The sequence below is a fragment of the Littorina saxatilis genome, linkage group LG12 (genome assembly GCF_037325665.1).
Source record: "Littorina saxatilis isolate snail1 linkage group LG12, US_GU_Lsax_2.0, whole genome shotgun sequence".
Lineage (NCBI taxonomy): Eukaryota > Metazoa > Mollusca > Gastropoda > Littorinimorpha > Littorinidae > Littorina > Littorina saxatilis.
The window spans coordinates 53,105,570-53,132,749 of NC_090256.1; the positions used below are offsets into that span (position 1 = coordinate 53,105,570).

At 40.9% G+C, this 27,180-nt stretch overlaps 1 protein-coding gene across 3 annotated transcripts in view; it reads left to right on the forward strand.

Moving 5' to 3' along the window:
* LOC138982229 (AT-rich interactive domain-containing protein 5B-like) overlaps positions 1-27,180 on the forward strand; it is a 51,097-nt gene that overhangs the window by 17,199 nt on the left and 6,718 nt on the right. For all 3 annotated transcript variants that reach the window (XM_070355463.1, XM_070355462.1, XM_070355464.1), the window contains 7 exons: positions 21,042-21,276; positions 21,987-22,223; positions 22,959-23,074; positions 23,510-23,687; positions 24,122-24,174; positions 25,888-25,985; positions 26,527-26,683. In XM_070355463.1, coding sequence (XP_070211564.1) covers positions 21,042-21,276; positions 21,987-22,223; positions 22,959-23,074; positions 23,510-23,687; positions 24,122-24,174; positions 25,888-25,985; positions 26,527-26,683 — 1,074 coding nt within the window. The remainder of the gene's footprint in view (positions 1-21,041; positions 21,277-21,986; positions 22,224-22,958; positions 23,075-23,509; positions 23,688-24,121; positions 24,175-25,887; positions 25,986-26,526; positions 26,684-27,180) is intronic.

A 27,180-nucleotide genomic window follows, 5' to 3' on the forward strand; every position in this document is an offset into this window, starting at 1 on the left:
GATGATGATGATGATGATGATGATGATGATGATGATGATGATAATGATGATGATGACGAGCTAAAAAAAAATAAAAAAATTTAAAGCGGGAAAGCACATTAAAAAACCTCAACACATTTTATAGGACCTATAGAAGGAGCAAGAGGCCCATGCTTGAAAATGCCCCCAAACTGCTTACAGGCAAGCCAATAATGAAATAATACACACACTTAAATGAACCAGTCACTAAAAACGGGTCAACAAGCGCGCGTACGAACACACTCACACTATGGCACATTCGTGCAACAGTTTATGATCGATTACAACCAAGGATATAAGGAGCAGAGAAAACGGGGGGAGAGAGGGGGTTGAGTTGGAGATAAAGACAGGTAAAAGAGGGAAGAAAGAAAAAGAGGGTTTACAAAGGACGCTATTTTTTGCATTCCGCAGATGCTTGGGAACGACAATGACCTCTGTCGACTCAGTGACGATGGGCTAAAACTAAAAGGTTTCCATGGCTCGAGACATACGTGCTGCAGACACAGACATAGTTACTTATCAGCTTTCCTCTTTCTCTTTTCCCGGGCCTCAAGCGTGTAGACACTGCACGCTGGACATTGATTTTATGGAGTTTACACTGAATGGAAACTGGTGTACACTTTCTTGAGGCGGTGATGCTCGTATTTAAACGACACCTAACCAGAATTGAAAGTATGTAACACCAAACTGTACGAGAGCTGCTCAGATACCGAAAAGGTCTATTGTGTCATTCCAGTTTCACCGATGAAGTGCAAACTATTTTTGCCCGTTAATTGTATGTATACATGCAGTGCAAGGGTTTTCCCCCCTTTGGTTTGAAGACGTTTTTGTCGGGGGGGGGTCAACTTTTAAGAAAGCGATCCATTTATTTTTGTCCACAAATTCAGCTGCAGTCAGCTGCTGGGATCTACTTTTCGTGAGCACACTTGCATAATATTACGTAGATGCATTTGTAAATTTATGCCTTAGTTTGTCTGCCCCCGGTGCAGCTCAGTGAGTTGTGCGCAGCTGCTAACAATCGCCATTTGCATAATTCAGACCCTGCAGTCGATTTTGTCAGTGTCCGATTTGAAAACGGCTTAGCGAAGTCAAATTTGCCTCAAGGGAATGTAATTAAAGCTTGTAACTTAAGTTGTGTGTCGGCACGATAAAAGTTGATGTTACTATTCCGAGGGGATTTATTTGAACTGCTTCAGCTGTCACTGGTTAAATTCTGAGTTAGATTTCTAGGTTACTGTTCGCAGAGATATGTCAACAGGAAAAAATCCTATCTGGCATAGAACGTTTCGTGATGATGGCATCGACAAAGATGAAAAATCGATGAAACCAACCTTTTCTTCTCTATCAAATGAATTGATGGCTACAAGTCCTTCTCCCATACCCTTTAAATAAAATACTAACGAAAACCTCGATATGCATCGATATTTATTTTTGCCCGTTTCATTACTTGTATTGACTTTTACTTCACACACGTTGTGCCGATAGGCTGTGTTGATGGCGTGTACTGCTTCCAGTTTCCAACATCATTTGCCAAACAAGATGGTCTTTCCTCAGGGGAATGGCGGTCTTTTAATGAGGACAGACTTCTGCATGCGTAGGATTTCACGTGCCGGTTTCCACGTGCTGCTGTCAACTAGCGTTGCACTGTTTGAGCGGAGGGGTTATGCGTTTTTTTGTTTTTTTAAAGAACAGTTTTATTCATTATAAATGTCCGCTTTTCGCCGACTTTGTCATGAGTCATTATAGAATTAAAGAATTGGAGTTTAGGAGGGGAAAAAAAGAGTAACACGTATAGAGTACGTGTTGTTATAAATTGTGTTCGCATGCATTTTTGTTGACAGCTTCATCCACTTAGGTCTATCTCGGTCTGTTATACCATAAAATCGTTAGATTGAATAAACAGGAAGATTAAAAACTGTGTTGATATATTCAGTGACAGGTTGTTTTGGTTGTTGTCTTGTTCTAATCTAAGTTCTTAATGCCTGTATACTTTTTTCTTCTGTTAGGTGTAGGAGATATAAGTTAATATAAAGGAGGATTATATTCCCGTCAATGTAAAGTGTCATTTGCTTATAAATACAAATAAAACTAAAGCATAGTGACTGTTCTGTACTCCTGTAGTTACGTGTGTATGGTTCTAATTTAAGAAAGCATTTTAAGGAGCGGCTGGGATTTTTGAGAGTGAATTGCAACAGACATTTCTATTTACACTGTATTTTTAATGTCCATAACGGAATAGGGTAGCCTCTATTTGAAGAGCACCATTCTGTTGATAACATCCTATTTTGTTTTCTTGCAAGACATGTATCCTGTTTTATTCCGATCAGTTACTGACATGTATTCTCCACACCGAAATCTGTTGGCGGTTGAAAGCTATTTGATCGGGCCTTTGGGATTTGTTGGCCTTGCGCGTTAGAGGAGTGTTTTTGTTTGTTTGTGTGAGTCAACAGAGAGAGAGAGAGAGAGAGAGAGAGAGAGAGAGAGAGAGAGAGAGAGAGAGAGAGAGAGAGAGAGAGAGAGAGAGAGAGGGAGAGAGAGAAGGGGGAGGAAGAGAGAGAGAGAGAGAGAGAGAGAGAAGGGGGAGGAAGAGAGAGAGAGAGAAGGGGGAGGAAGAGAGAGAGAGAGAGAGAGAGAGAGAGAGGGAGAGAGAGAAGGGGGAGGAAGAGAGAGAGAGAGAGAGAGAGAGAGAGAGAAGGGGGAGGAAGAGAGAGAGAGAGAGAGAGAGAGAGAGAAGGGGGAGGAAGAGAGAGAGAGAGAGAGAGAGAGAGAGAGAGAGAGAGAGAAGGGGGAGGAAGAGAGAGTGTTTTGATTTAAGAATGAGTGTTGTTTCTTTCAGTATTCGGGTGTTTTTTTTCTTTATTTCATCCTTTGTTTTTGCTGCATACCTGTTTCTAACCATCTCTCTTCCTTTCTTTCGTGTGTGTGTTTGTGTACGTGTGGGTGTGTGTATGTATGTGTGTGTGTGTGTGTTTGTGTACGTGTGGGTGTGGGTATGTATGTGTGTGTGTGTGTGCGTCCGTGCGTGCCAATGTGTATTTTAAACAGAAGGAAGGCCCACACAGTGAAATAGAGTGCGAAACTGATCCCACCTCGGAGGCTGCCCCTTTTTTTTGAAAAAATCACGCCTTATGAAGTCGCCAAGAAAAACGGCAGGTGCTTAGTACCTTCAACCCCCCACACACACCCTCCACCTCCCTCTTCCTTCCCTCAAGCCCACCTTTCTTCTTCTTCGGGCCCGTTTCTTCTTCTTCGGGCCCGTTTTTTCGCTTACGAAGTTTCATTATGCTTGGGCAAAAATGTCTCTCTTTCAGCCGATGCTGTCGTAGTATTATTAATATTATGCATACCTAATTCAGTTAGTCTGTTGTCGCTTTATGAATTTACGAGTCAGCTGCAGTTTGTGCGTAATAGCCGCGATTTTAACAGCTAAAACGCCTTTTTTTCTACTTTTGTTAACATAAAGAGAGAAAAAATATGTGATAAAATAATGATGGCATTACAAATATTGTGACTTTAGTTCACGTGAATTTAGAGTAAATGCATGCTATTTGGTGGGCCTTTCGAATTGGGTGGCCATGTTTGTGTAATAAAACTTTAAAGGGTGTGAAAGGATTGATGTGTTCTCAGATTACGATATGGTTTTATATATATATATATATATATCTGTTATTTTGTTCACAAGCATGTGTGAGCTTTTGTTCTTTATAAATTGATTTATAGACATGTTTATATTGAGAAACGTGTTTCTAAGTGCTGAACTCATTTGATTGCGTTTGAGTAGAATCTCTTGAACAGTTCTATTTTTGATGTGGTTCATTTGTATGTACATGTATTTTTTGATACATTTTTCGTTTGTGTGATTGAGCACGGGAAAGATTTCGCATTTGGTCTTTAACGACGTACGATTCATTGATGTGTTGATAACATTGTAGCTGAGTTTTATCAGGTTTTAAAGAAAACCTTATTTTGTTTCTTCGTTGGACGACACCAGTTCTTTTCGTCTGCTCGTCTAAACGTTACTTATCCAACCCCACACCCGTCAGCGTCTTTTCTCCCTCTGTGTGTGTTTGTGTGTGTTTGTAGAACCGGATGCATTCAGAACAGGAATAGCCATTAATCTTACACCTATCCGCCCGTCTCAATCCTCTTTTCCCTCCTCCTTCCCTCTCATAAAGCACCCTCCTCCTCTCTTCGCGGAAAACTTTGGTCCGTGAATAATTATGTAGCTTGACGCACGAGAGCTGGGAACAGTCCTTTCCGTGTAAACAATTCGACTCACCATCTCATAGTATATATCTCACCAGGCTTTTACATGGGATAAGACCACCCCTACATATGGGATACACACCAGAAGTTAACAGCGTGGGCAGCTCTCTGTGCAGAATGGGCATTTTGTAAGAATTAATGTCTCCACGGAAACCAGTGGCAGTCTGCCAAATTATTTCATCAAATAATTCTCTCTGTGTACAAAAAGCAGGCCGGATATTGATGGTTGGTATGTGTCAAAGTGGGGGGATGTTCTTATCCCATGTAAAAGCCTGGCCGCCAGATCTGAGATGGTGAGCCCAACTGTCTTGACGGGAAGGATTGTGCTTTTAAAGACTGCATCTGTGGTTCTCAAGTTGCACAACAGGCAGATAAAAACAATCGGCGGGCGACGGTAATAAAAACAGTTTAGTGACGCAGGTTTATAGTGAGTATTAGCACACTTTTGGCTTAGCGCTGAGCCTGTTGTCACATGTTGCTGCTAGGTTTTCTCATTGTGTCATGCACTTTTGTAGTGCTGCGTCTTTGAGTCAGTGAAGCCAGGAAATTGTCACCCCCCACGGGTTAGGGGGAAGAATTTACCCGATGCTCCCCAGCATGGCGTAAGAGGCGACTAACGGATTCTGTTTTTCCTTTTACCCTTGTTAAGTGTTTCTTGTATAGAATATAGTCAATTTTTGTAAACTAAAAGGGGGAGTTTACGTCCTCTCAGAAACTATTTCTATTTGGGACATGAGTTGGTGACTGGAGCTAAGGAATTTTTGTAAAGATTTTAGTCAAGCAGATAGAGCCACTTGTCAATTGTTTCTTGTTCACAAAAGCACTAACCAAAAATTTGCTCCAGGGGCTTGCAACGTAGTACAATATATTACCTTACTGGGAGAATGCAAGTTTCCAGTACAAAGGACTTAACATTTCTTACATACTTCTTGAATTTTTGTAAAGATTTTAGTCAAGCAGTATGTAAGAAATGTTAAGTCCTTTGTACTGGAAACTTGCATTCTCCCAGTAAGGTAATATATTGTACTACGTTGCAAGCCCCTGGAGCAAATTTTTGGTTAGTGCTTTTGTGAACAAGAAACAATTGACAAGTGGCTCTATCCCATCTCCCCCCTTTCCCCGTCGCGATATAACCTTCGTGGTTGAAAACGACGTTAAACACCAAATAAAGTAAAGTAAGTAAAGAAAATTGTCCAACATCGTCTTGGAAAATTGTCGAACGTGTCACCCCCCCCCCCCCCTTCCTTTTTTAAAAAATCTTTTTTTAATTTTTTTTTTTTATACATGTCATATAAAACGTTGAGCTAGACTTCTTACGGAGGCCACGGAGGGGTGGGGTGGGGAGGCGGGGTGGCAGCAGATCAGTGTCTTGGTGCTTTTACCCTATCTCTGTTCTTTCAAAAATGTAGTACCTGCTTTCCCGAAAGCGGCGTATGACTGCCTAAACGGCGGGGTAAAAACGGTCATACACAACCCACTCGTGCAAAAAAACACGAGTGAACTTGGGAGTTTCAGCCCATGAACGCAGAAGAAGAAGACAAATATTAACCTGCAAAGCGCAAAACATATGGTTGTAGAAGTAGGCAGACTCGTGTATCTTGAAAAGTTATCAACAGACTGCATCCGTTGTAAGTTAGGGAGATAAAGCGTGTGTGGATGTGTGGCAAGCATTTGCGTGGCAGTGCTCGGGATTATCTTGATAAGGCATGATTTTGGCATTGGCTTCTCAAGCGTGTACGTGTGTGTTCTCTTTGTAACTTGTAGTGCGAATGGAATTTTGAATGCTTTCATACAACAGGCTTGTTATGTGTGTGTGTGTGTGTGTGTGTGTGTGTGGGTGTGACTTTGTAGGGCTTTTTTGTTCATTGCACGACATACTACTGACTTTGTGTAGTTTTCTCGTGGGGTGGGGTTGGGGTAATTAAAGCTGAAGTGGGTCGTTTAAATTTATTGATTGATGACCCTGCTTTTAATAAGCTTCAATAAGCTGAATAGAATTAGTGAGGGTTCATTAGAGGATGACTCATGGCTGAAACATACAGAATGCCCTAATGTGCTGTTTTCCTTTATTTGTCTGTTATCAGTGTCAATTTTCCCCGTATATTAATGGTCTTCCACCACAATAACATTAAACAAATCACTGAGTATATTTCCAATCAGTCGTCATATTGCCAATGACTTCCCCAGATCGCAGAGAAGGCGTGTTTTGCAATCAATAGCTTTGATGAGTTTTAGGAGAAAATTGCCGAAATGCAGAACAGTCCACCTTTGAGTTCATAGCCCAGTGGCTTTTGTCTGCAGGCTCTGCCCCCCTCCCCCCCCCCCCCCCCCTTCCGACTGAAGTGTAGATTGAGTACTGCGAGGAGAATTACGGACGAATATCGATTATTCTGTGAACCAGAGTCAACAGTGGGCTACAAGCAGAGGCTTTAAACCTGCATCATTCTCTCAAATCACTTCCATCTGCTTAGCGTCATGTCCTTGTGTGTGAGGAGTGGGGTGGTGGTGGTGGGGGGGGGGGAGGCGGAAGAGGGAGGGAGGGGATAGGAAGGGAGGGAGGGCGAGGGGAGGAGAGAGAGAAGAAAAAGTGGGAGTGTGTTGTGTTGCGCCTGCCTGCAAACGTGCCCGCACACTCGCGGATCAAACTAATTTTCTTAGGATGAAACAAAATTGTGATACACGGTGTTCTTTTTTATTTATTTTTTAATAAACCGTCAAATCAACAAAGTCAAACAAACATGAAGTCGCTGTTGTTATTTGAAATCCGTCTTTAAATGGAGGGGAAAAACAACATAATGAAACCCTGCGGATCAGATTTCGACATTTCAATCGCAGCCATTCGTGTTATCAGTTTTTGACTTTGCGGTTTCTACCGGCTGTTCGGCTTATCAGCAGATTTGCTACACAAAGGAATGGGATCGTAGCACTGACACATTTATGTAAACGCAGAGCAAGATACAATATACTGCCACATACGAAATGTTTAGATAACCTTACGCATAATGAAAACACTAGTGACAAAAAATGCAGTAACAGTGCAAATGCACACTTGAAAATAATGAGATGTACGGATGCTCGCAGCAGATTACCTTAGCTGTGGACTTTGGAAAAAGCTCTACATGTATTAGCTTTTATTTTGTTGTTGATTCTGAATGTTAATTGTGTATTGTACCAATGGATGATTGATTGTTTGATTGATACACTGTTTAAATCAAAATGCGTTGTGAGGAATGGATCCGTGCAATTTTATTAATAGTCGAGATGTGCAGAGCGTAAACTGCAAACTCTTCAACTACGACGACAATTTGACGATGGCGGCGGTGATGGTTGTGCTGTCGTTGATGGGTATTGATCAGGCCTGATACCTCCGTGCAATCTCAAGGGGTTGTTGTAGTTGTTGGTCTTCTTCCGCAGAGACTGCAGTCAATCAGACATCATTCTCTTCAGCCCCGAATTAACTTATAACGTCATTTTTGCGCCCCCCCCCCCCCCTTCTCCACCACCCCACCCCCCTCGTTTTGCCATGCGTGTTGTCAGTGAGGAGTTTCGTTGCTGCTCCTTAGAATTTGATGTAAGGCAGAGTGTGTGTCGAGTTACATTAAAATGTATTGATCTCAAACAGAAACAGTGACACAGAAAGTCTTCACCTGTCATTAGGTTTGTGTGTGCCAGGTTCGATTAAACAGTTAGGTGGGTTTTTTGTTTGTTTGTTTGTTTGTTTGTCAGTGACTCTTTTTGTTTTGTTCATGATGACGCAAAGTCCACTTGTACTCTTGGTGTGTTTCAAACAGTAGAAACTTTCTGGGTGTTTTTTTGTTTTCTTTTTTCTCTCTGGTGACAAGAAGGACATTTATCATAACAGAAACGCCATTGTACATTTCAGCCTTGTTGCTGTTTTGTTATTACTTTTTAAAAATTTTTATTAATTTAAAATGGTCACAGAATAGACCTGCATGTAACAGAATATAAATTACAATTCTTTGAAATGAAAAAGCAAACAAAACACACACTCAGACAAAAACAGTGTAATGTTACAAGACGACATTAACTCCAAGGACCTCCCCCCCCCCCCCTCACCTGCACACCCCTTCCCCCTTTGTCGTTACACATTTGCTTCCTTATCTGTGTGCGCCGAATTCGTTATTCCCCTGTAATAATTCAGCGCTGACTTTGACAGTCTATTAGTAACTGATACCAGATGTCGTAGGAGCTTGAGAGAAATGGAGAGAGAGGGTATTGATTATTGTGCTAAGACAGCTCGCTAATGCAAGGATAAAGCAATGTATTTCGACGTTCTAGGCACAGACATGCCTAATGTAAATGATGTGATCGACTTTATTCCACGAGCTGCTTCTTTGTCTGTGTAATTGTAGTGTGCAATTCGTTGCACACTATAAAAATACATACACACCACAGATTGTGGTCTCTTGGGTACAGATAGTCTCTGCACCTGTCTCAACCTGTCTATTAAAATAATCCGGAGAGAGGAAGAGGGGGGGGGGGGGGGTTAACTTACTGCAGAAAACCGTATTTTCCTTTGTGATAAAAGGTTACGTCTCCCAGTCGCTGATGGCTCCTGTGGTATTATATCCATGTCTCGAGTGACGACTTTGATATATATATATATATTCATTGATACTATCTCAAATTGAATTTCATTTTTAATTTCATTTCATACTTTTTCATTTTTAATTTCATTTCATACTTTATCGTCTCATTGCTGGTAAATTCGGGTCGATTCCTCCTCCCAGGGCTAAAATGCATACGAGTCATTAGCGGGAATGTGGTTTAAACAGTTTTTATTCAGATAATTACAAATGGCAACACGGCATACAATCAATTAAACAAATGGAACGCAACAAGCTACGCTTATGAGCGGGAGTGTAACGCATGCAACGGCGCAGAAAGCAGTGGGTTCGGCAATGCCAATGATCTGTGTAAGCTTGAGAAATGTGGAAAGAACGACAAGGTTGCTTGCAATCAATGCAGGGCTAAAACCGTGGAGGAGGGTTTTAAGTCCTGACCTTGTTTCATGTCTGTACTGTGACAACAATTTTGCTCGATATACACGACTTTGTGTACTGCCTCGGTAGTACAGCTGCGTGTGTGTCCCCTTCGGTGAAAAGCTTATTGTACTGATTGTTTGTGTGTGTTCGAGTTAAGACTGAATTTCGTTTGTTAAAATATTATTGTGCTGTCTGTTTGTGTAGGAATGTATGGGTTTTGTTTGTTTGTCATGTTTTGTTTTTAGTACTGGGAGTTGTGAATGCACTGACGAGCGACTTTTCGTTTGTATTAAAGTTAGGCTTCTCAGTGGCTTGAACTTGTTTGCGTCAGCTGTTTAACATGTGGCCTTTAACAAAACTAAAAAAGTTGCTTGCAGAAATGTAGGTCAAAATGCCGTAATTGAGGTTGAGCTGTACGCGTTTTTGATCTGTGTCTCGATGCTGGCAGCTCGATAAGCTCTTACAGTATTGTTTTTGTTATTTGCTTTTGTGTGTGTGTGCACATTATATTTTTTCTTGTCTTATGTTTTATTTTGTACAAGATTGATCAAAGGGAGAAAAAGAAAAGACTACATGTCTTTTCCGCGTTTTGCTGTCTTCATACACGCGGCTGGTTGAGCAATCCTTGTTTTATTTCGGTATAGTAAAAAAAAAAAATGTAGGTCTACAGTATTCATAACAAAAGTCGACAGGTTTTAGGCCACGCTTTTGTGGACCTCAGGAGCGTAGTAAAAGCAGGGATGTCTGTTCGTCATTTATGCCTAAAATGGCTAGTTAAAATTCTTGTCCAAGGTACGATTCAGGGGCGGACGAGGGGGGGGGGGGGGGGGGGGTTCTGGTATTTCCGGAAACCCCCCCCAGCCCCCCCCCCCAAAAAAAAATAAATTGTGGTTTTTTGGGTTGTTGTTGTTGTTCGGGGGTATTAATCAGTGACAAAATCTGCTGCCTGAAACTGGTAATGATCATCCTCAGAATGCACCAGATTGCACCATTTTGCATGCCCCCGGACCCCCCTAGCAAGCTAAGCGCTTCGCGCCTTCACACCCATATCTTCACAATATACTTTTGGAAACTCCCCCCATAAAATGAACTGATCCGCCCCTGCGATTGTGTTTTAGTTGGGCCTTAGTTTTTTTCTTTCCAAAAAATAAATAAGCAGCTATTTCCGGATGTGAATGGGCAGCAACACATAAAGTGAACGCATGATTTAAACAAAGTGGTATAGCGATCTTGTTACATATCTTTCAACGACATTTAACACAGCTTGCTAGCGGCATTATCATATATACATTAACCAATGAGCGCAACCAGCTAACACTGACCTTTTACGTATGAATTTTGCATCAGCAAAGTCGAATTCTAAACGTATCGACTATTTGTAGGTTTCTTTTCCTGTTGCGCTCTCGTGTCTTTCTTTTTTTCCCTGGCCTAAGTTTTGCATAAAGCAGAGAGTGACGGACTGACAAAGTACATACATGTAACATTTCTCCTCTCCTTTAGCTAAGTCAGACTAAGGGTGGCGTGCGGAAGGGTGGGGGTAATGGATTTGGCATGCTAATGCTTTGCAAGTCATTCATTTCTCCTGCTTTCTTGTTTGTCTTTGTTGTGAGGGGATGAAAGACGAACCAGTTCACCCACACACGAGCAGTGCGAATGTCTTGTGGCTTTGTGTGACGCGAATGTGTGTGTCAAGTGGGGAGGGGGGATTTTAGGTAAAGGGTGGTAATAGTAAATAGATGTGTGTGTGTGTGTGTGTGTGTGTGTGTGTGTGTGTGAGTGAGTGAGGGGGAATTTGGGAGAAAGGGGCCACGGTTTGGAAGAATAGGTCAATTGCCGTCACAGTAAAAGGGTGGAGGAGGGTAATCATCTGAAGCTCAAGAATTAGGTTTGACTGTCTTGTAGAACCAGTGTCCATGATTGTAGGACTGATTGGAATACCCAAGGTTATCGTTATTTATTTATAAGTAGTCAATGTATTCGGTTTTTTGATTTTATTTGATTTTTTTTCAAATACTGTTTGTGTGTTTCTTCATGGATTCATTTATTCATGTATATAATATTGGTTTACCTGTTCCTTTCAAAACATTATATTCGGCTAAAATTCCGAAGAAAACGCGCAGAAGGGTACACGTGCATCCATCCATCCATCCATCCATCCAACAGCATTCAGAACCACTTCACAGGAAATCGTGTGGAGAAGTCCTTACATCCGTGCGCACGCACTAAATCACACTCTCGGTCTATTCTTTTGTGACCGGTCTATTCTTTTGTGACCGGTCTATTCTTTTGTGACTATTTTCAACCTGTGTACGTTCTTTCTCGTCTTTAATCACTTTAAAGTGAGCTTACAGCAGACAGACAAAAAAACGCTGTGAATTGCCACACATTATAATCATGCAAAGCCGAATTGATTAAAAAGAAAGTCAGAACAGTCGGTGGGAAGCCAGGGGACAAATTGACAAGCAGGGGCAGTAATCGCGTCAGATAATTAACACCGGCCAAGCGAAAGCAATCATCGATCCATATTTCTCTCACTTGCTCTCTCTTTGGATCCCCCCCCCCCTTTGGATCCCCCCCCCCCCCCTTCCTCTCCCCCTCCCCCTCACGCACGCGTAACTTGGAGGGAATAAAATACTCAATAGTGTTGGCTCAGCGATCGGCTCAAGGTTGTATGCAAGGATTCGAAGATGGACTGTCTTCCTCCCTTGTGGCATATAATGAATGATCCAGCTTAGTGTCTTAGTTATACTGTTGTTGGATACTCTTCAGGTTGAAGGCTATTTGGTGGATTAATAAAAAATAAAAGGGCATTTGTTTCATAGATGGTGTAGTGGGATGGGGAGAGAAAGAGAGAGAGAGAGGGAGAGAGAGAGAGAGAGAGAGAGAGAGAGAGAGAGAGAGAGAGAGAGAGAGAGAGAGAGACTCAGACTCAGACTCTTTATTACAAAAGGATAAAGGTTTTAGGCAAAGCCTATTCTTCCAGCCTGTCCTTTATACAACACATAAAGACAGACGCACATTAAAAATATAAATTCAATCACATAAAATACAGAAATGCATTGTATGAAATGCAACACAATGTGCATTTAAGGAATTACATAAGGAGAACTCAAAAATTACAGAATTACATTGACAGAGAGAGGGAGAGAGAGAGAGATAGTGTGTGTGTGTGTGTGTGTGTGTGTGTGTGTGTGTGTGTGTGTGTGTGTGTGTGTGTGTGTGTGTGTGTGTGTGTGTGTGTTTGAACAACAAACAGTAATTGGATCCTGTTTGAAATGCCAGGGTGAAAAAATTAAGCACAGTAATTGCATTAGAAAGCAGATATATATATCACAACCAAAAATGTTTCTTGAAACTAAAGCTGTGTCATTGCCATTTAAATTAAATGAGAGTCTAATATAAACATAATGAAATTGATTTAAATGGAAATAATCAGTTGTTTTGCAGAGGGAATGATTATTTTGGCCTGTCTCCTATTCTGCAGCAGAACAAGGATTTCATTAAACTCAGTTACCCTAGCAGGGAGGAAAATAATCAATAACTTGTCATCTCACATAAACAAGTTCTTTTCTCTTCTGGTGTTTTTTTTACATTTAGTCAAGTTTTGACTAAATGTTTTAACATAGACGGGGAATCGAGACAAGGGTGGTGGTGTTTGTACGTGTGTGTGTAGAGCTATTCTGAGAAAAGTACCGGACCGATCTTCATGAAATTTCACATGAGAGTTTGTGGGTATGATAATTATCCCCACATTTTTTAAAATTTGTTTCGATAAATGTCTTTGATGACGTCATATCCAGCTTTTTGTGAAAGCTGAGGCAGCACTGTCACGCCCGCATTTTAGAATCAAATTGGTTGACATTTTGGTCAAGCAGTCTTCAATGAAGTCCGGACTAGGGGATTGAATTTCAGCTTTGCAGCTTAAAAATTAATCAATTAGTTTGCTCATTAAAGTTGTCATTAAAATCGAAATGTCACGGACAGATTTAAAATTGATTGCATCGTATTCTCCATCAAATTCTGAATCTAACAATATATACATATGTCATGTTTACTCTTTAAAATGTGATCGCAATTAACGAAAATATATTAATTAGATCTGCGATTAAAATTTTAAGAAATCGATCCAAAAAAGAATTCATCTTATTCTTTATCATTGCCTGATTCTAAAAACATATAGATATGATATGGTGTATTCTCAAACAAGCTCAGAAAGTTAAAAAGAGTAAGGAAAAGCACGCTTTCCTGCTTAGCGCAATACGCTATTCTGGCTTGCACGTGAAAAGTGGGCGATTTTCTTCTCGCGGGGATTGACGAAGCTGTCTTGTCTTAATAAAAAAAAAATTGAAGTGCATTCAGTTTCATTCTGTGAGTTCGACAGCTTGACTAAATGTAGTAATTTCGCCTTATGCGACTTGTTTTAATCCTATATCTTTGTTCTTATCAAGATTTTTTTCTCTTCTTTTATTTATTTTCTTCTTCCATTGGGAGTGACAAAGTTTTCTCATCGAGGTGACTTTACAAAACTTCTGAACAAAGAACACATTTTGGACTACAATCATGCCAGTTATGTAGGTTTAATACGTACCTGAGTAGTTTGGACTAGAACTTGTGAAATAATGTCAAAAGTGAATGTCAAGCACTGACAGTAAATGTCAGCTTCATGCAGACTTTTTACAAACTTTCTTTTTTTAAAGAGTATAGTACATGTCAGTGGTTAGTCTGCAAATGTGATTAGATGACTTTTGCCTTATTTCACCTCTGTCTGTAAGAGTATTTTTTTTCTCTCACAGCTTTATGTTAAAATGCTGTATTGATTATACGTTCTTTGTGTGTGTGGATAGCGTAGGAGGAGCCTTTATTTGAAATGGAAAATCTGAGATAAACTAACTATTATATAGCAGGTAATCTAGGACTATATTTCTAGCAGTTATGTTGTTGGGCTATATGTTTATTATTGTAGTTCGCGTGTATGTGTGTTTTATGATTTTTTGTTTTAAAATGAAATTGTAAAGTGCCTGAAGCCATTAAATGGGAATCATGCCATAGAAAAGTTATTTAAAATTATTATTATTATTATCATCATTATTATTATTATTATTATCTTTGTACATCAAGAAGCTAGCAGCAGTAATGTGTGTTTTCTCCATTATCAGTGTTTAGGTGAAAGGTCACTGTGCAAACAAAGGCTTGCTATGTCCTGGGCATAAGTGAACCTATTGATCCAAACAGTCTTAGCTTTTCACCCACTTCATATCAGCTACACCGACAGCTGTTTGTCAAAATGTAAAATTCAACTTTGTGAAGAAGATTTATTTGAAACGATTGTAGAAAACTACAATACAATTTTGTGAAGAAGATTGAAATAAAGCAATTGTACAAGGTGATATTATTTCATAATCAGTGTTGTGGTTATAAGGTTACATATTGTTTTATGCAAATTGTTGCTTGTATTCTTTCATTTTGGATAAAGTCCTTCAGAGTCATCTAAAATTCATCCAAACTACTGATCAGTTTTTAAAAGTGCTGGTTCATATTACAAACAACAACAAAAAACACACACAAAACACAGCAACACCAATTAAACAAAATCAGAAACAAAACAAAACAAAAAAGATGGGAAAAGGTCTGCATTGAAACCATGTAGAAAGGCAAACAAACAAAAAAGAGCAAAGAACAGGTAAACCAAAACACTTCAAATTAGCAAAAGTAGCGATTGCGCTTTTATTTATTGTATACACTATAGGTGGCATGTAATGGTTCACATTTGTGCATGTCAGCAGGCAGTTTAGCACACAAATTGAAACAGGTCTCACAAGACAGTCCCTGATTCATAAAGTAACTCACTCCATTGCTTAGGCAAAGTCAACAGGGTGGTACTGAGTGTAATGGGATAAGCGTTAATTACGTCAGTGTCAATCCCTCCCTCTATATCTCTGTGCTCCCTCCCTATACTTGAGTCAGAGAGACATTTCACTAGTGTCTTGGGAGTCTCTGATTAGTAATCCTAGGGTTGTACTGCGGGAGTCTTATATCAGTGACCGACCTCTTTTGGGATGGTGGCTCTAAATAGGCGTGTCGTCAACTTTGGCATGTCATGAACTTTTTATGCAGATAGAGATTTAGTTACTCGTTTAACTGTGAAGAGGGTTAGCCAGTGACACCTGGTTTTTTGTTTATACAAGCACGCCTTTACTCCTTTTAATTTACAAATGAAATCCAAGATGTACCGATAGGAACACTTTCCTTGAAAAACATTCTCCAATGAACAACAATATAGCGGATTACCGACATTTCCAGTTCAGCAAACACATTCATGCTTCCTGAACAGAGTAGTACTGGATAAGGCCTCAGTGTTCTTATTGTACAGGGAAGTTACAATGAGAATGACAGGCAGTACATGTATTTATTATTGCATGCAAAGAAAGTAGACAGCACAGGCCATGAGGTAGAATTTGTATTAAAATCTAGAATGCTGCATGATTAGAGTGAGATTATTTTGTTTTTGTTTTGTGTTGTTGTTGTCATAACTAACTAAACAGTGATTTACACTAAACAGTTTTGGGGTCAGCTTCTTCGAGAGTTTGTCGTTTATAAGAATTAACACGCGGTATCGTGTCCATACAGCTTCGGACAGCGTTCAGAGTTAAGCCGTAGTAACAAAGGGCACGGTGACGGCAGAAGGCGAGTACAATGCAACCCCTCAGTTAAGACCCCCCGATTTCAGACCCCCACCCCCATTAAGACCTTACCTTTTCACATTATCTGGTCATAGCGTCTGTGAAGTTACCTCCAATTAAAATTTTAAAAAATCCCTCCCAGTCAAGACCCAATTTTCGCAGATTTGTTGAGTTCTTGATAGGCGGGGTTCCACTGTAGTGGGAGTTGCTTGGGTTCTTTTATTAGTGTCACATCGCCTAGAGGCATGAGTCCGTGTTGGCTATTGTGTGGTGTTGGGAAATGCTGTCAGCCGCGACTAGTTAGTCCATGGCCTCCACACAAATAAAGATAGATCTCTTCCGCCTAAAGCCGGCCTGACATGTTGTTTGGGTCTTATTACTGGCGAAGAATAAAAATCATTACCTGCACATTTTTATCACACAGTTGCGTGTGTTGTTTTGTCACAGTATATATACCCAATTCATATTTTTGAAATAAAAAGATGAATAAATAAAAAGAAGAAGAAGCAGAGAGAAAAGGCAAATGTGCTTAACTGATTGTGAGATATTCACTATAGAATAATTATAAATGGTAAACTGGAAATATTGCAGTAGTATTGTTGTTGTTGTTCTGTGGTTTTTGAGTCACTTGAGAAAAAGTGACTCTATGTAATCGGTCAGTGTTAGTCTGTCCGGCCGGCCGTCCGTAGACACCACCTTAACGTTGGACTTTTCTCGGAAACTATCAAAGCGATCGGGCTCATATTTTGTTTAGTCGTGACCTCCAATGACCTCTACACTTTAACGATGGTTTCGTTGACCTTTGACCTTTTTCAAGGTCACAGGTCAGCGTCAAAGGAAAAATTATACATTTTATATTTTCTCGGAAACTATCAAAGCGATCGGGCTCATATTTTGTTTAGTCGTGACCTCCAATGACCTCTACACTTTAACGATGGTTTCGTTGACCTTTGACCTTTTTCAAGGTCACAGGTCAGCGTCAAAGGAAAAATTAGACATTTTATATCTTTGACAAAGTTCATCGGATGTGATTGAAACTTTGTAGGATTATTCTTTACATCAAAGTATTTACATCTGTAGCCTTTTACGAACGTTATCAGAAAAACAAGGGAGATAACTAGCCTTTTCTGTTCGGCAACACACAACTTAACGTTGGGCTTTTCTCGGAAACTATAAAAGTGACCGGGCTCAAATTTTATGTGAACGTGACTCATTGTGTTGTGAATAGCAATTTCTTCCTGTCCATCTGATGCCTCATATAATATTCAGAACTGCGAAAGTGACTCGATCGAGCGTTTGCTCTTCTTGTTTGTAGAAGAGAGGAGAGATTTGTCAAACCTGGAGAGTATAAGGGAGCTTCATAACAGTGAATACTTCAGAGCTTGATAGAGATATTTTCCTGACATGTATGCCAGGTACCTATTTCACTTGTACTACATAGTACATACATTATTGTAAGACGGATACTCTGTATGCCTGCACCCTTAGGCAGAAAAATAGGACAGCCAGATAAAAACCTTCCCCCTCATGTACAAGAACAAAGCTGTAAAGTTTATGATGTCACAAAAGGTCATTGTGCCTGTTGCAACATGTTCTTTCATTGCAACATGCTGTCAGTTTTCATTCTCCTAGAACAAGACTGTACTATAAATATATTAGGATAATTGTTCATGGTTAATTTATTTATTTATTTATTAAGGAGATTTCTATAGCGCATAACTAAAAGCACTATTCGCTTTACAATATCACTAGGTATAAGCACACGCAAACATACTCTGATTAAATAGAACTTAGCCTAACAAGACATACTAAGGACACTAAACATTTGAGTTCATACAAAAATAGAGAATTAAATTAAATACTGGACAAACGATTAAAATAAGCTTAAGGCCTACACCGACTACAATGGACTATTTCAAATACAAAAATGTAGTTAACTATAAAAGGCAGTGCATAACACTCCATAATCCTAAGAAGGTCGAACAAATAAAAAACATAACAGACTATTTAACTATAATTGCTTCGTAAAAGATAATAAACATGGAATACAAAGCTGTAATTTTTAACAACAAATCTAAAAAGATTTTCATGCCATATTGCACAACACATTTTGACACACACCCAACCTCCCTTAAGCACACCCAGTAAAGGTTAGATATTGGAATGTCTAATCGCAGACAAAAGAAAACAATTTAAATGTTACAGTAACTACCCATCTTGCTTTCTGAGTCTTGATTTTAAAATGGTAGCAGCCTACTGTTCATGGCTGTTTTGTGTTTGTTGGTTTAGTCACAGTACTTAAATTACATGATCTTGGTTTGTAGGCTATTTTTATCTGAATTTTTTCCCACATGATTTAAATTATACCTGGTCACTAAACGTACCATGCACTGCTGTACGCACACACACATGCACGCACACATGAACAAACAAACACTCACAACACACACACACACACACACACATACACATACACACACAAAGGAATAGACAGATAGATTGACAGAGAGAGAGAGACAGACAGACAGATATGTTATGACATGAGATGTGAAATTTGCTGTTCAGAGGACAGAAACAGAAAACGTGGATTCAAACGTAAACATGTAATGTAGATGTAATAACAACATCTGCAGTGATATAAATCCCTCTTTCACTCTTCATAAATAACTGACAGCACCTGTTGCTTGGTGATGGCATGTGTATGTCTGTGGAGAGAGTGAGAGAGAGAGAGAGAGAGAGAGAGAGAGGGGGGGGGGTGTTTTCACCCTGCAATAGTACATGTAGCATCCACTTTAATTATTGCTCACACAGTAAATGTTATAATGCACGTTTCATGTTGATGTTGACAGCAGTTAGAAGTAATGAATGGTGGTCAGCGAGAAATGTGTCTGAAAAATGATGCTCTGTAGCATTCCAAGCAACTTCATGAAAAATAAAAACAACACTTCTTCCTCATAAAAACAAAACCACACCATAAAATCTAACCTTCGGCATAGAAGAGAGAGAGAGAGAGGGGGGGGGGGGGGGAAGAAAAACACATGAAACCTGATACATTAGACATCGGTTTGTTCCCACTGTTTCCTGTTATTCTCTTTATTTGCTTCACCCCGCAGTAGGGTGTGTGTCTGGGGGGGGGGGGGGGGGGGGGGGGAGATGGAGGAGGAAGAAAAAGAAGAGTAAACACCACTTGGAGGAGGGGGGGGGGGGGGGGGGGGCAGGGTGTAATAGTCTCCTGTAGTGTCTTTGCCTGTTCAGACATTTTTATTGATTGGGGAGAGTGGACAAAATGCAGGGTTTGCCTTGAATCGCCTATCACTGATTCAAATGGGTAAGGGTATACTGAGAAATGCAGACTGGAGATGCAGATGACAGGTTGAAAAACCTGTGGGGTGACCTCGGTTTTTCCTCTCGCAGTGTATTGATAAAATTATAGTTATAATCATGAAATAAAGATTTGAAATGTAGACTGGTTAAGCAGACGACAGTTTGAAGAAAAGAAAACATATGAAGGGTGGCCACACACACACACCAAAAACCCCACAAAAAACGCTTTGATATCCCTTCTTGCAGTGTATTGATAAAATGTCATCCAAATTTATATCTTCGTAAATGTCAAAGGTCCCACTATAGATTACGGGGAAATTAAGTAAAACTGTGGCCAAGTGAAAATTTGGGAGGCCAAATGAAAATGGGTCATCACCCTTTGATTCATGTTCTTGCCGACTGATTTGGATTGAGCTTGTTGAAACAGACGTAAGCATTAGTTATGGATATTGCAAGATTAAGAAAACATGAAGTGTGAGACCCGTGCAGTTATTTTGGGTATTGTGTGTTGGGGAGACAGTGAAAATGCAATTTAGATATTGCAAGGTTAAAAACAAAGAAACAAAAAACAACAGACAGATCCCAGTAGTTCATTTTAGACATTGATGGTTGAGAGTGGGGTTTGAGGGAGGAAGGGGGGGGGGGATGGAGGGTTTTAGGGCGATCATATCTTTGTAACAGGCATAAATATCTGCAGACATGCAAAGGGGTTATGTATGACCTGACATGTAGGAGAGACAGCAGGGCTCCCGGTGAATCAATAACATTGTTTCACTGCTGGTAAAAGCATCAGTAGTGCTTGTAATGGTTGTAGTACATGTAGCTGCACAAATAGAGCCATTAAATGTCAGTCGTTTTTCATGTCTGCGCGATCCCTATTGCCGAGGACTTAATTTGCATATTGTACAACAGTAGGATTAATTACAGTCCACAATGAGTCATTGCCATGTATGCTTCTAGCCATAACAAAACAACAACAATAACAAAAAAACAATGTTTGAGTATATTTCCCGAATTAGACTGATTAATTTAAGGGTCAGTAAAGGTTCAAAGCCAGTGACGCTATGATTGATTTGCATTCAAGGATAGAATCGCTTTGATGTCTTAATAAGTAAAGGTAATGTGCAAAATTCACAACAGCTGAAGATAATGCGCTTTGTGCAATACAAAACTATTTGAAGTAAACAGCTGGTTTGAAACTGCACTGGTAATGATGATGGAAAATGATGTTATTGACAGCCAGTATCGTCACTTAAAAAGATTATATGTCAGCGATCAAAAACATCTAAAGGATGGCTTTTTCCTTAGTTGAAAGAAGTGTGTGTGTGTGTGTCCGTGCATACACACATGCACACATAAGTGCACATGCTGTGATGATGATATTGTCACAATTATGGGTGGGAGAATGTGCTGCGTTCCAAATCATTTGAAATATGTTGGAATCTTAATCTAAAAAAGTTTACAAATTAATCAACTTGCTTGGTTTATTGATTGATTTGTTAAATGGGTCACTGATTAATTAGTTGACTGGCTCAGACCATTTGATTGATTGATTGAGTGAGTGATTGAGAGTGACTGAGTGAGTGATTGAGTGAGTGAGAGAGAGAGAGATGATTGAGTAAGTGATTAAGTGAGTGAGAGAGAGAAACTGACACTGAATTATTTTTTGAGAGAGAGAGAGAGAGAGAGATTTGGTTCATTGGCTTATTGACTGATTAATCAATGGGTTGACTTTTGTGTGTTGCAGGATGAAATGCTGGCCATGGCGGACAAGCTGATCATCACGGTGGAGGACCTGGTGGCTCGCCTCATGCCACAGGACACAGAGTGGCTTTACGGCCGCCCCTTCAAGTGCTTCTACGACCTGCCCAGCGACCAGAATGTCATCACCGATGGCAGCACCGAGCTCTGCACAGCCTTCACCAGCAACAACCTGTCCTGCGTCAATTTTGAGGACGTGGAGAAGGAGAAGAAAGAATATGGTAGGTTGACTTTGACCATGCGGCTGGCAATGATTCACTGGAGTGTGTGTGTGTTAGTGTGTCTGTGTGTGTGCGTGTGTGTGTGTGCATGTGTGTGTGATTTCTGGATTCATGTAGTGTCTGTTAGTTTTGCCATTTGGGCAGTGCATGTACCAGTTTGTGAACCTGTGCTGTCAGTTGAATCCATTTTTACTTTGAGTAATGTTTGCAATATGCACTTTGTGCCTGCAAAGAACCACGAATGCCCTGCCTTCTTAGCATTGTTTGTGCCAATAATACCATCTCTGTTGAATGTACATCACTGCAGATGAAGCGGAATTGGGTGATTGCCAGAGTACCGGTATACACATGGGTGCTTGTGGCTGAACACTTTTGGAGTGAGAGAAAAAAAGTGTGCTTAATGTAACTTCTATGAGGGATATGTACCAAAATGCTTGCCTTTGAGGTCATTTTTGTGTGCACATTTCACCACTTTCAATTTTTGCTACGTTTACCTCTTAGCTGGTTCGTGTGATGAACACGCAACTCCAGCTTTCTTCCACAATTCATTCACATGTCCCCTGAAATCAGTGTATGCTGCATGAATGGCGGGGTAAAAACGGTCATTCACGTAAAAATTCACACGTGCATAAAACATGAGTGAACGTGGGAGTTTCAGCCATGAACGAAGAAGAAGACGAAGAATTCACATGTATTTATTCTTTTTACAGGTGTTGAGGATGGGAGACTGGTGGCCCCCGTGGTGATCATGACGTACCCTAAATACTGCCGCTACCGTGCCGTGTTAAAACGCATCGAGAGCTTGACCGACGCCTGGCTGAAGAACACCCTGGTGATGGCCATCGGGGGTCTGACCAGCTTGCACCGAGGCATGCGCATCATGTTCTGTCGGGAGGCCTTTGAGTATCGGGACCTGGAGGACTTTGACTTTCACCTCGACCATCTGGGTCAGTTCACTTCTGTTCACTTTCTCATCATGTGTTCACGTTCTGTTCAGGTTTTCATACAGCTTTGTTGTGTTGGTGTTGTTTTTGTTTATTTTTATGATTGTTTTCTCACTTTTTTTTCTATCTTTAACGTAAGCATTCTAAAGATGTACTTGTTTTGAGACAAACTTATTTATTTATTTATTCACTAGCTGTACCCGTTCTTCATGAACCTCTTCAATAATTTCTTGGAACCGTCCTCGATCATGATTGTCTTTATGACAAATGCGCAAATGACGTGCATTGTGTTACACACACACACACACACACACACACACACACACACACACACACACACACACACACACACACACACACACACACACACACACACACACACTCACGCACGCACACACCATTTTAAACAAAAGAAGATTTTATGGTTAACTTGTTGGTATCTTCAAAGAACATGACACACTGATTCCAGCAGAAGCAGAGTTGGTGGACTAAGGGAGATAATCAGACTAGGATACAGAATTGACCAGCTGGGACAAGGGGCTACATGTTTAGTCTGTGACGGGAATCTGAGATACGAACAGTTGCAGACTGGGAACTCATGAAAATTTCTCATTTCAGCTATTTTATTTCATGTAGCCAGTTTGGGCCAGAGTTTTTGAAGAATCTCATGAAAGATTGATATTTTCTTTCAAATGCAGCTGTTGATTTCAGTGGGTAGTTGCCTCTTTTCCTTTTCAGCGCCCAACTTGAAAGGCAGGCCACGCAAACGCAAGCTGAAGAAAGATGATTCAGACAGCAACAGCTATGGGTCTGACCAAAGCTCCAATGCTTCCAGCACAGCACAGAAGGCCAAGGTTGGTATAGTCCCCTTAATATGCCTGTTGTATGCTTGTTGTATTCCAGTTTCACTCACTTAGACATTGGATCTGTTTCGTTAGAAATTGCATTATCTTTGCTGATTAGTTTGGATACTAAGTTTGTTGCTGTATTGTAACAAAAGAAGTTGAAGGTATTCAGAATGGGATGTTGATATAAAAATTGTGTTTTGTGGACAAATATACACAGACACATTTCAAGGTGAGAAGATGACCAGTTTAGTGTGTGTGTGTGTGTAGGTGTGTGTGTTTGTGTAGGTGTGTGTGTTTGTCTGTTTGTGAGTGAGAGAGAGAGGGGGGGAGAGAGAGAGAGAGAGAGAGAGAGAGAGAGAGAGAGAGAGAGAGAGAGAGAGAGAGAGAGAGTTGATTGCAATACACATATATTGTTTCACCATTAACATTTTTTCATTACAGTCCCAGAGACTACAGGGCCGCAGTGACAGTCGACGGGACAGCCGAAACGGACTGACGCCCACAGCAGCCAAGGGCAAGGTGACAGAGGAAGAGAGGGTATTCCTGAAAAATCTCCACAAGTTCATGGCCACTCGCAACTCGCCCATCGAACGTCTGCCTTCCCTCGGCTTCAAACAGAGTAGGTGTCGTCTTTAACTGTCTGATTGTTGATCTACGGTCAAGTATGGGGTGGGGGGGGGGGGGGGGGGAGTTTGTCTGAGCTGTTCATCAGAGGGCAGTGACCAGGAAAGCTTCACATGCTTTAATTTTAATTAACTTTTTTATTGTTTTATTAGCAATTTCTTATCATGCCTGACAGTGTATTGTCAGATTAGGATGAAAGGATAAGAATTTATATACCAAGTCATTATAAAGCAATTGGATGAAATGGTACCTTACAAGCCATCATAAAGCAATTGTATGAAAGAGTACCTTACATGCCATCATAAAGCCATTTAACTGTCAGTGATTGCGGTGTTTTGAAGCTGTGATAATTAACTTGGTGCCATTTTACCTTAAGACAACAAAAACACGTAACCTGGACTGACTGGTGTTTGTACGTTTGTTTTCCAGTTGACCTGTACGCGTTCTACAAGGCCGCCAAAAGACTGGGTGGTTATAACAAGGTGAGACATGAGAAGTCGGGGTTGTCATTGTGCCGCTTTCTTGAGTCATTCGGTTGATACACGTCCAAGCCATGTTACTTTGTCCATCACACATCAGGGCGGAGAAATAGCTCAGTCGGTAGCGGCGCTGGCTTCAAAACCAGTTGTCGCTATCGGCGTAGGTTCGATCCCCACGTTCGGCAAGGGATTTATTTCCCAGAGTCAACTTTGTGCAGACTCGCCTCGGTGGCCGAACACCCCTGTGTGCACGCATGCGCACGATAAAGAACCCAAGTTGACAGCGAAAGTCTCAGGGCTTGGAAACATAAATACACGCATGCAGGAAAAAGGAAAAAAATATGGGTAGCGCCGTATACTGTATGGCAGCTCGCTTTCCCCAGGGAGAAAGCAGCCTGAATTTCCATGAGGGTAACCTCACAGGACTATATAGATCTTATCCTTATCTCTTTGTCAGAAGTTGCAGAATACGATGAGCTGCAGTATTTTCAGAAGAATGGTGATTACTGGAAGTACAAGGGCGGGGATGTAGCTCAGTCGGTAGCGCGCTGGATTTGTATCCAGTTGGCCGCTGTCAGCGTGAGTTCGTCCCCACGTTCGGCGAGAGATTTATTTCTCAGAGTCAACTTTGTGTGCAGACTCTCCTCGGTGTCCGAACACCCCCGTGTGTACACGCAAGCACAAGAGCAAGTGCGCACGAAAAAGATCCTGTAATCCATGTCAGAGTTCGGTGGGTTATAGAAACACGAAAATACCCAGCATGCTTCCTCCGAAAGCGGCGTATGGCTGCCTAAATGGCGGGGTAAAAACGGTCATACACGTAAAAGGCGTGGGAGTTTCAGCCCATGAACGAACAAACAAACAAGTGGAAGTACAGTGGAACCCCCTTTTTAAGGCCTTCAAAAATCTTGGGGAAAAAATAGGTCTTTAAAGGGAGAGAGACTTGCACAGAGGTACATTTACACAGATTAGGAACAGAAATTCTGAAAAAGCAAGGTCTTAAAACAGCGGAATTCTTAAATTGTTTAAAAAAAAAAAAAAAAAGGTTGTTCCTCTGTAAACAGTTGATACTGAACTCAAGACAAAGTTTGCCTGAGCTGTTCATCGTGTAAACCTGCAGTGACCAGGAAAGCTTCACATGGCTAATTTCTTGAGAATGAATTCTTTCACCTGTGTATGAAGCCATTCTTTGTCCTTTTTTGAGATGGTACTTTTCATTTCATTCATATTTCTGTGCCCTAAGTCTTCTTCTTCTGCGTTCGTGGGCTGAAACTTTCACGTACACTCGTGTTTTTTGCACGAGTGGAATTTTACGTGTATGACCGTTTTTTACCCCGCCATTTAGGCAGCCATATGCCATTTTCGGAGGAAGCATGCTGGGTATTTTTGTGTTTCTATAACCCACCGAACTCTGACATGGATTACAGGATCTTTTTCATGCGCACCTGCTCTTGTGCTTGCGTGTACACACGGGGGTGTTCGGACACCGAGGAGAGTCTGCACACAAAGTTGACTCTGAGAAATAAATCTCTCGCCGAACGTGGGGACGAACTCACGCTGACAGCGGCCAACTGGATACAAATCCAGCGCGCTACCGACTGAGCTACATCCCCACCCTGTGCCCTAAGTAATATTCAGATAAGACTGATGGGCATTCTCTATTCCGACGTCACAAGTCTGAGATGGTATGAAATATCTTTTGTCTTGTGTTTTCAGATATGTGATAATCGCCTGTGGAAGGTTCTGTATGATCAGCTGGGCGGACACGCTAGCAATACCAGTGCTGCCACCTGTACACGCAGACATTACGAGAGGTAAGTACATGCATAGTGGCCGCATGCTAAACAGTGGCTTTTATCCTGCTTTGCTGACAGGTTTGACATCATGATTCACATTACACAATTTGATTTTTGGTCATGTTCTGCTTATATTTTTACAGATATTTTGAGCAGTGAGACCAGTTTGTAAATCGCGGTCGTGATCAAAGAGAATCTAGTTCCTGTGACACAAACATTATCATTGGCTTGCAACTGTGGTGACGTTTTTTTGGTTGTTAATTGTACAAATCCTTCAGCGTCTGGGGGCCCCCTTTAAATTCTTCAGGATTCATGACATTGATCAGTCCCACCCATGATGTTTGGAAATAAGAATGAAAACTCGCCTCAATAAGCAGAAAGCTTGCCTCAATAAAAGCAAGAGTATTCACTCTCTCACAACCCATACAGACCCGACATTTATTTTTGGAGTTTGTCTATTCTGACAAAACTTTCAACTATGATTTAAAAAGAAAATAGTAATCTGTTAATAAAACAGTAACAGGGTTCTCATTAAGTTTTGCTGTATGGTGCGTCTCAGGTTGATCCTGCCCTATGAAAACCATCTGCGGAAGCTGCATCGCAACAAAGGCAAGCCAGTGAGTGGACGCGGCTTGCCCCCACCACCGGTCAAGGACGGAGGCACCAACACACTGTCTGTGGTCAACGGGCAGGTCAACAACAAACCCTCCAGAAAGGTGAAGAATTGGCTCCTTTTTTTCTGAAACTGGGTGATTTTTTGTCTTCTTCAGAAATTGGTTGATATTTTTCAGAAATTGGCTGATTTTGTCCGAAATTGGATGATGTTTTTCTTGGTACAGTGTGAGGGAGGGGGGGGGGGGGGGGGGGGGCGCTATCACAGAGTAATGTTGTTTGGGGGAGACATACATTGTGTCTTTTCTCTCCAAAAAAAAATTGAAAGAGAGAGAGGTGGACAGAATCAGAAAACTGAAACAGTCTAGGAGTGGAACAATTCTGTTTCAGAAAATAAATGCGTTGACCAAAGTAGGCGAAGACATATAGCCTTTGCCATTAAAAACGCGACAAACGATCGACGGAGGTTTTTATGTTACTGGTTATAGCAAGCACCTGTGGTTTAGACTTCGTCTAACAAAAAAAAAACTGCACGGAAAACTCATGCAAGAAGACACATAAAACACGTGGCGTTTCATTGAGTACAAAATTGAAACGAAAC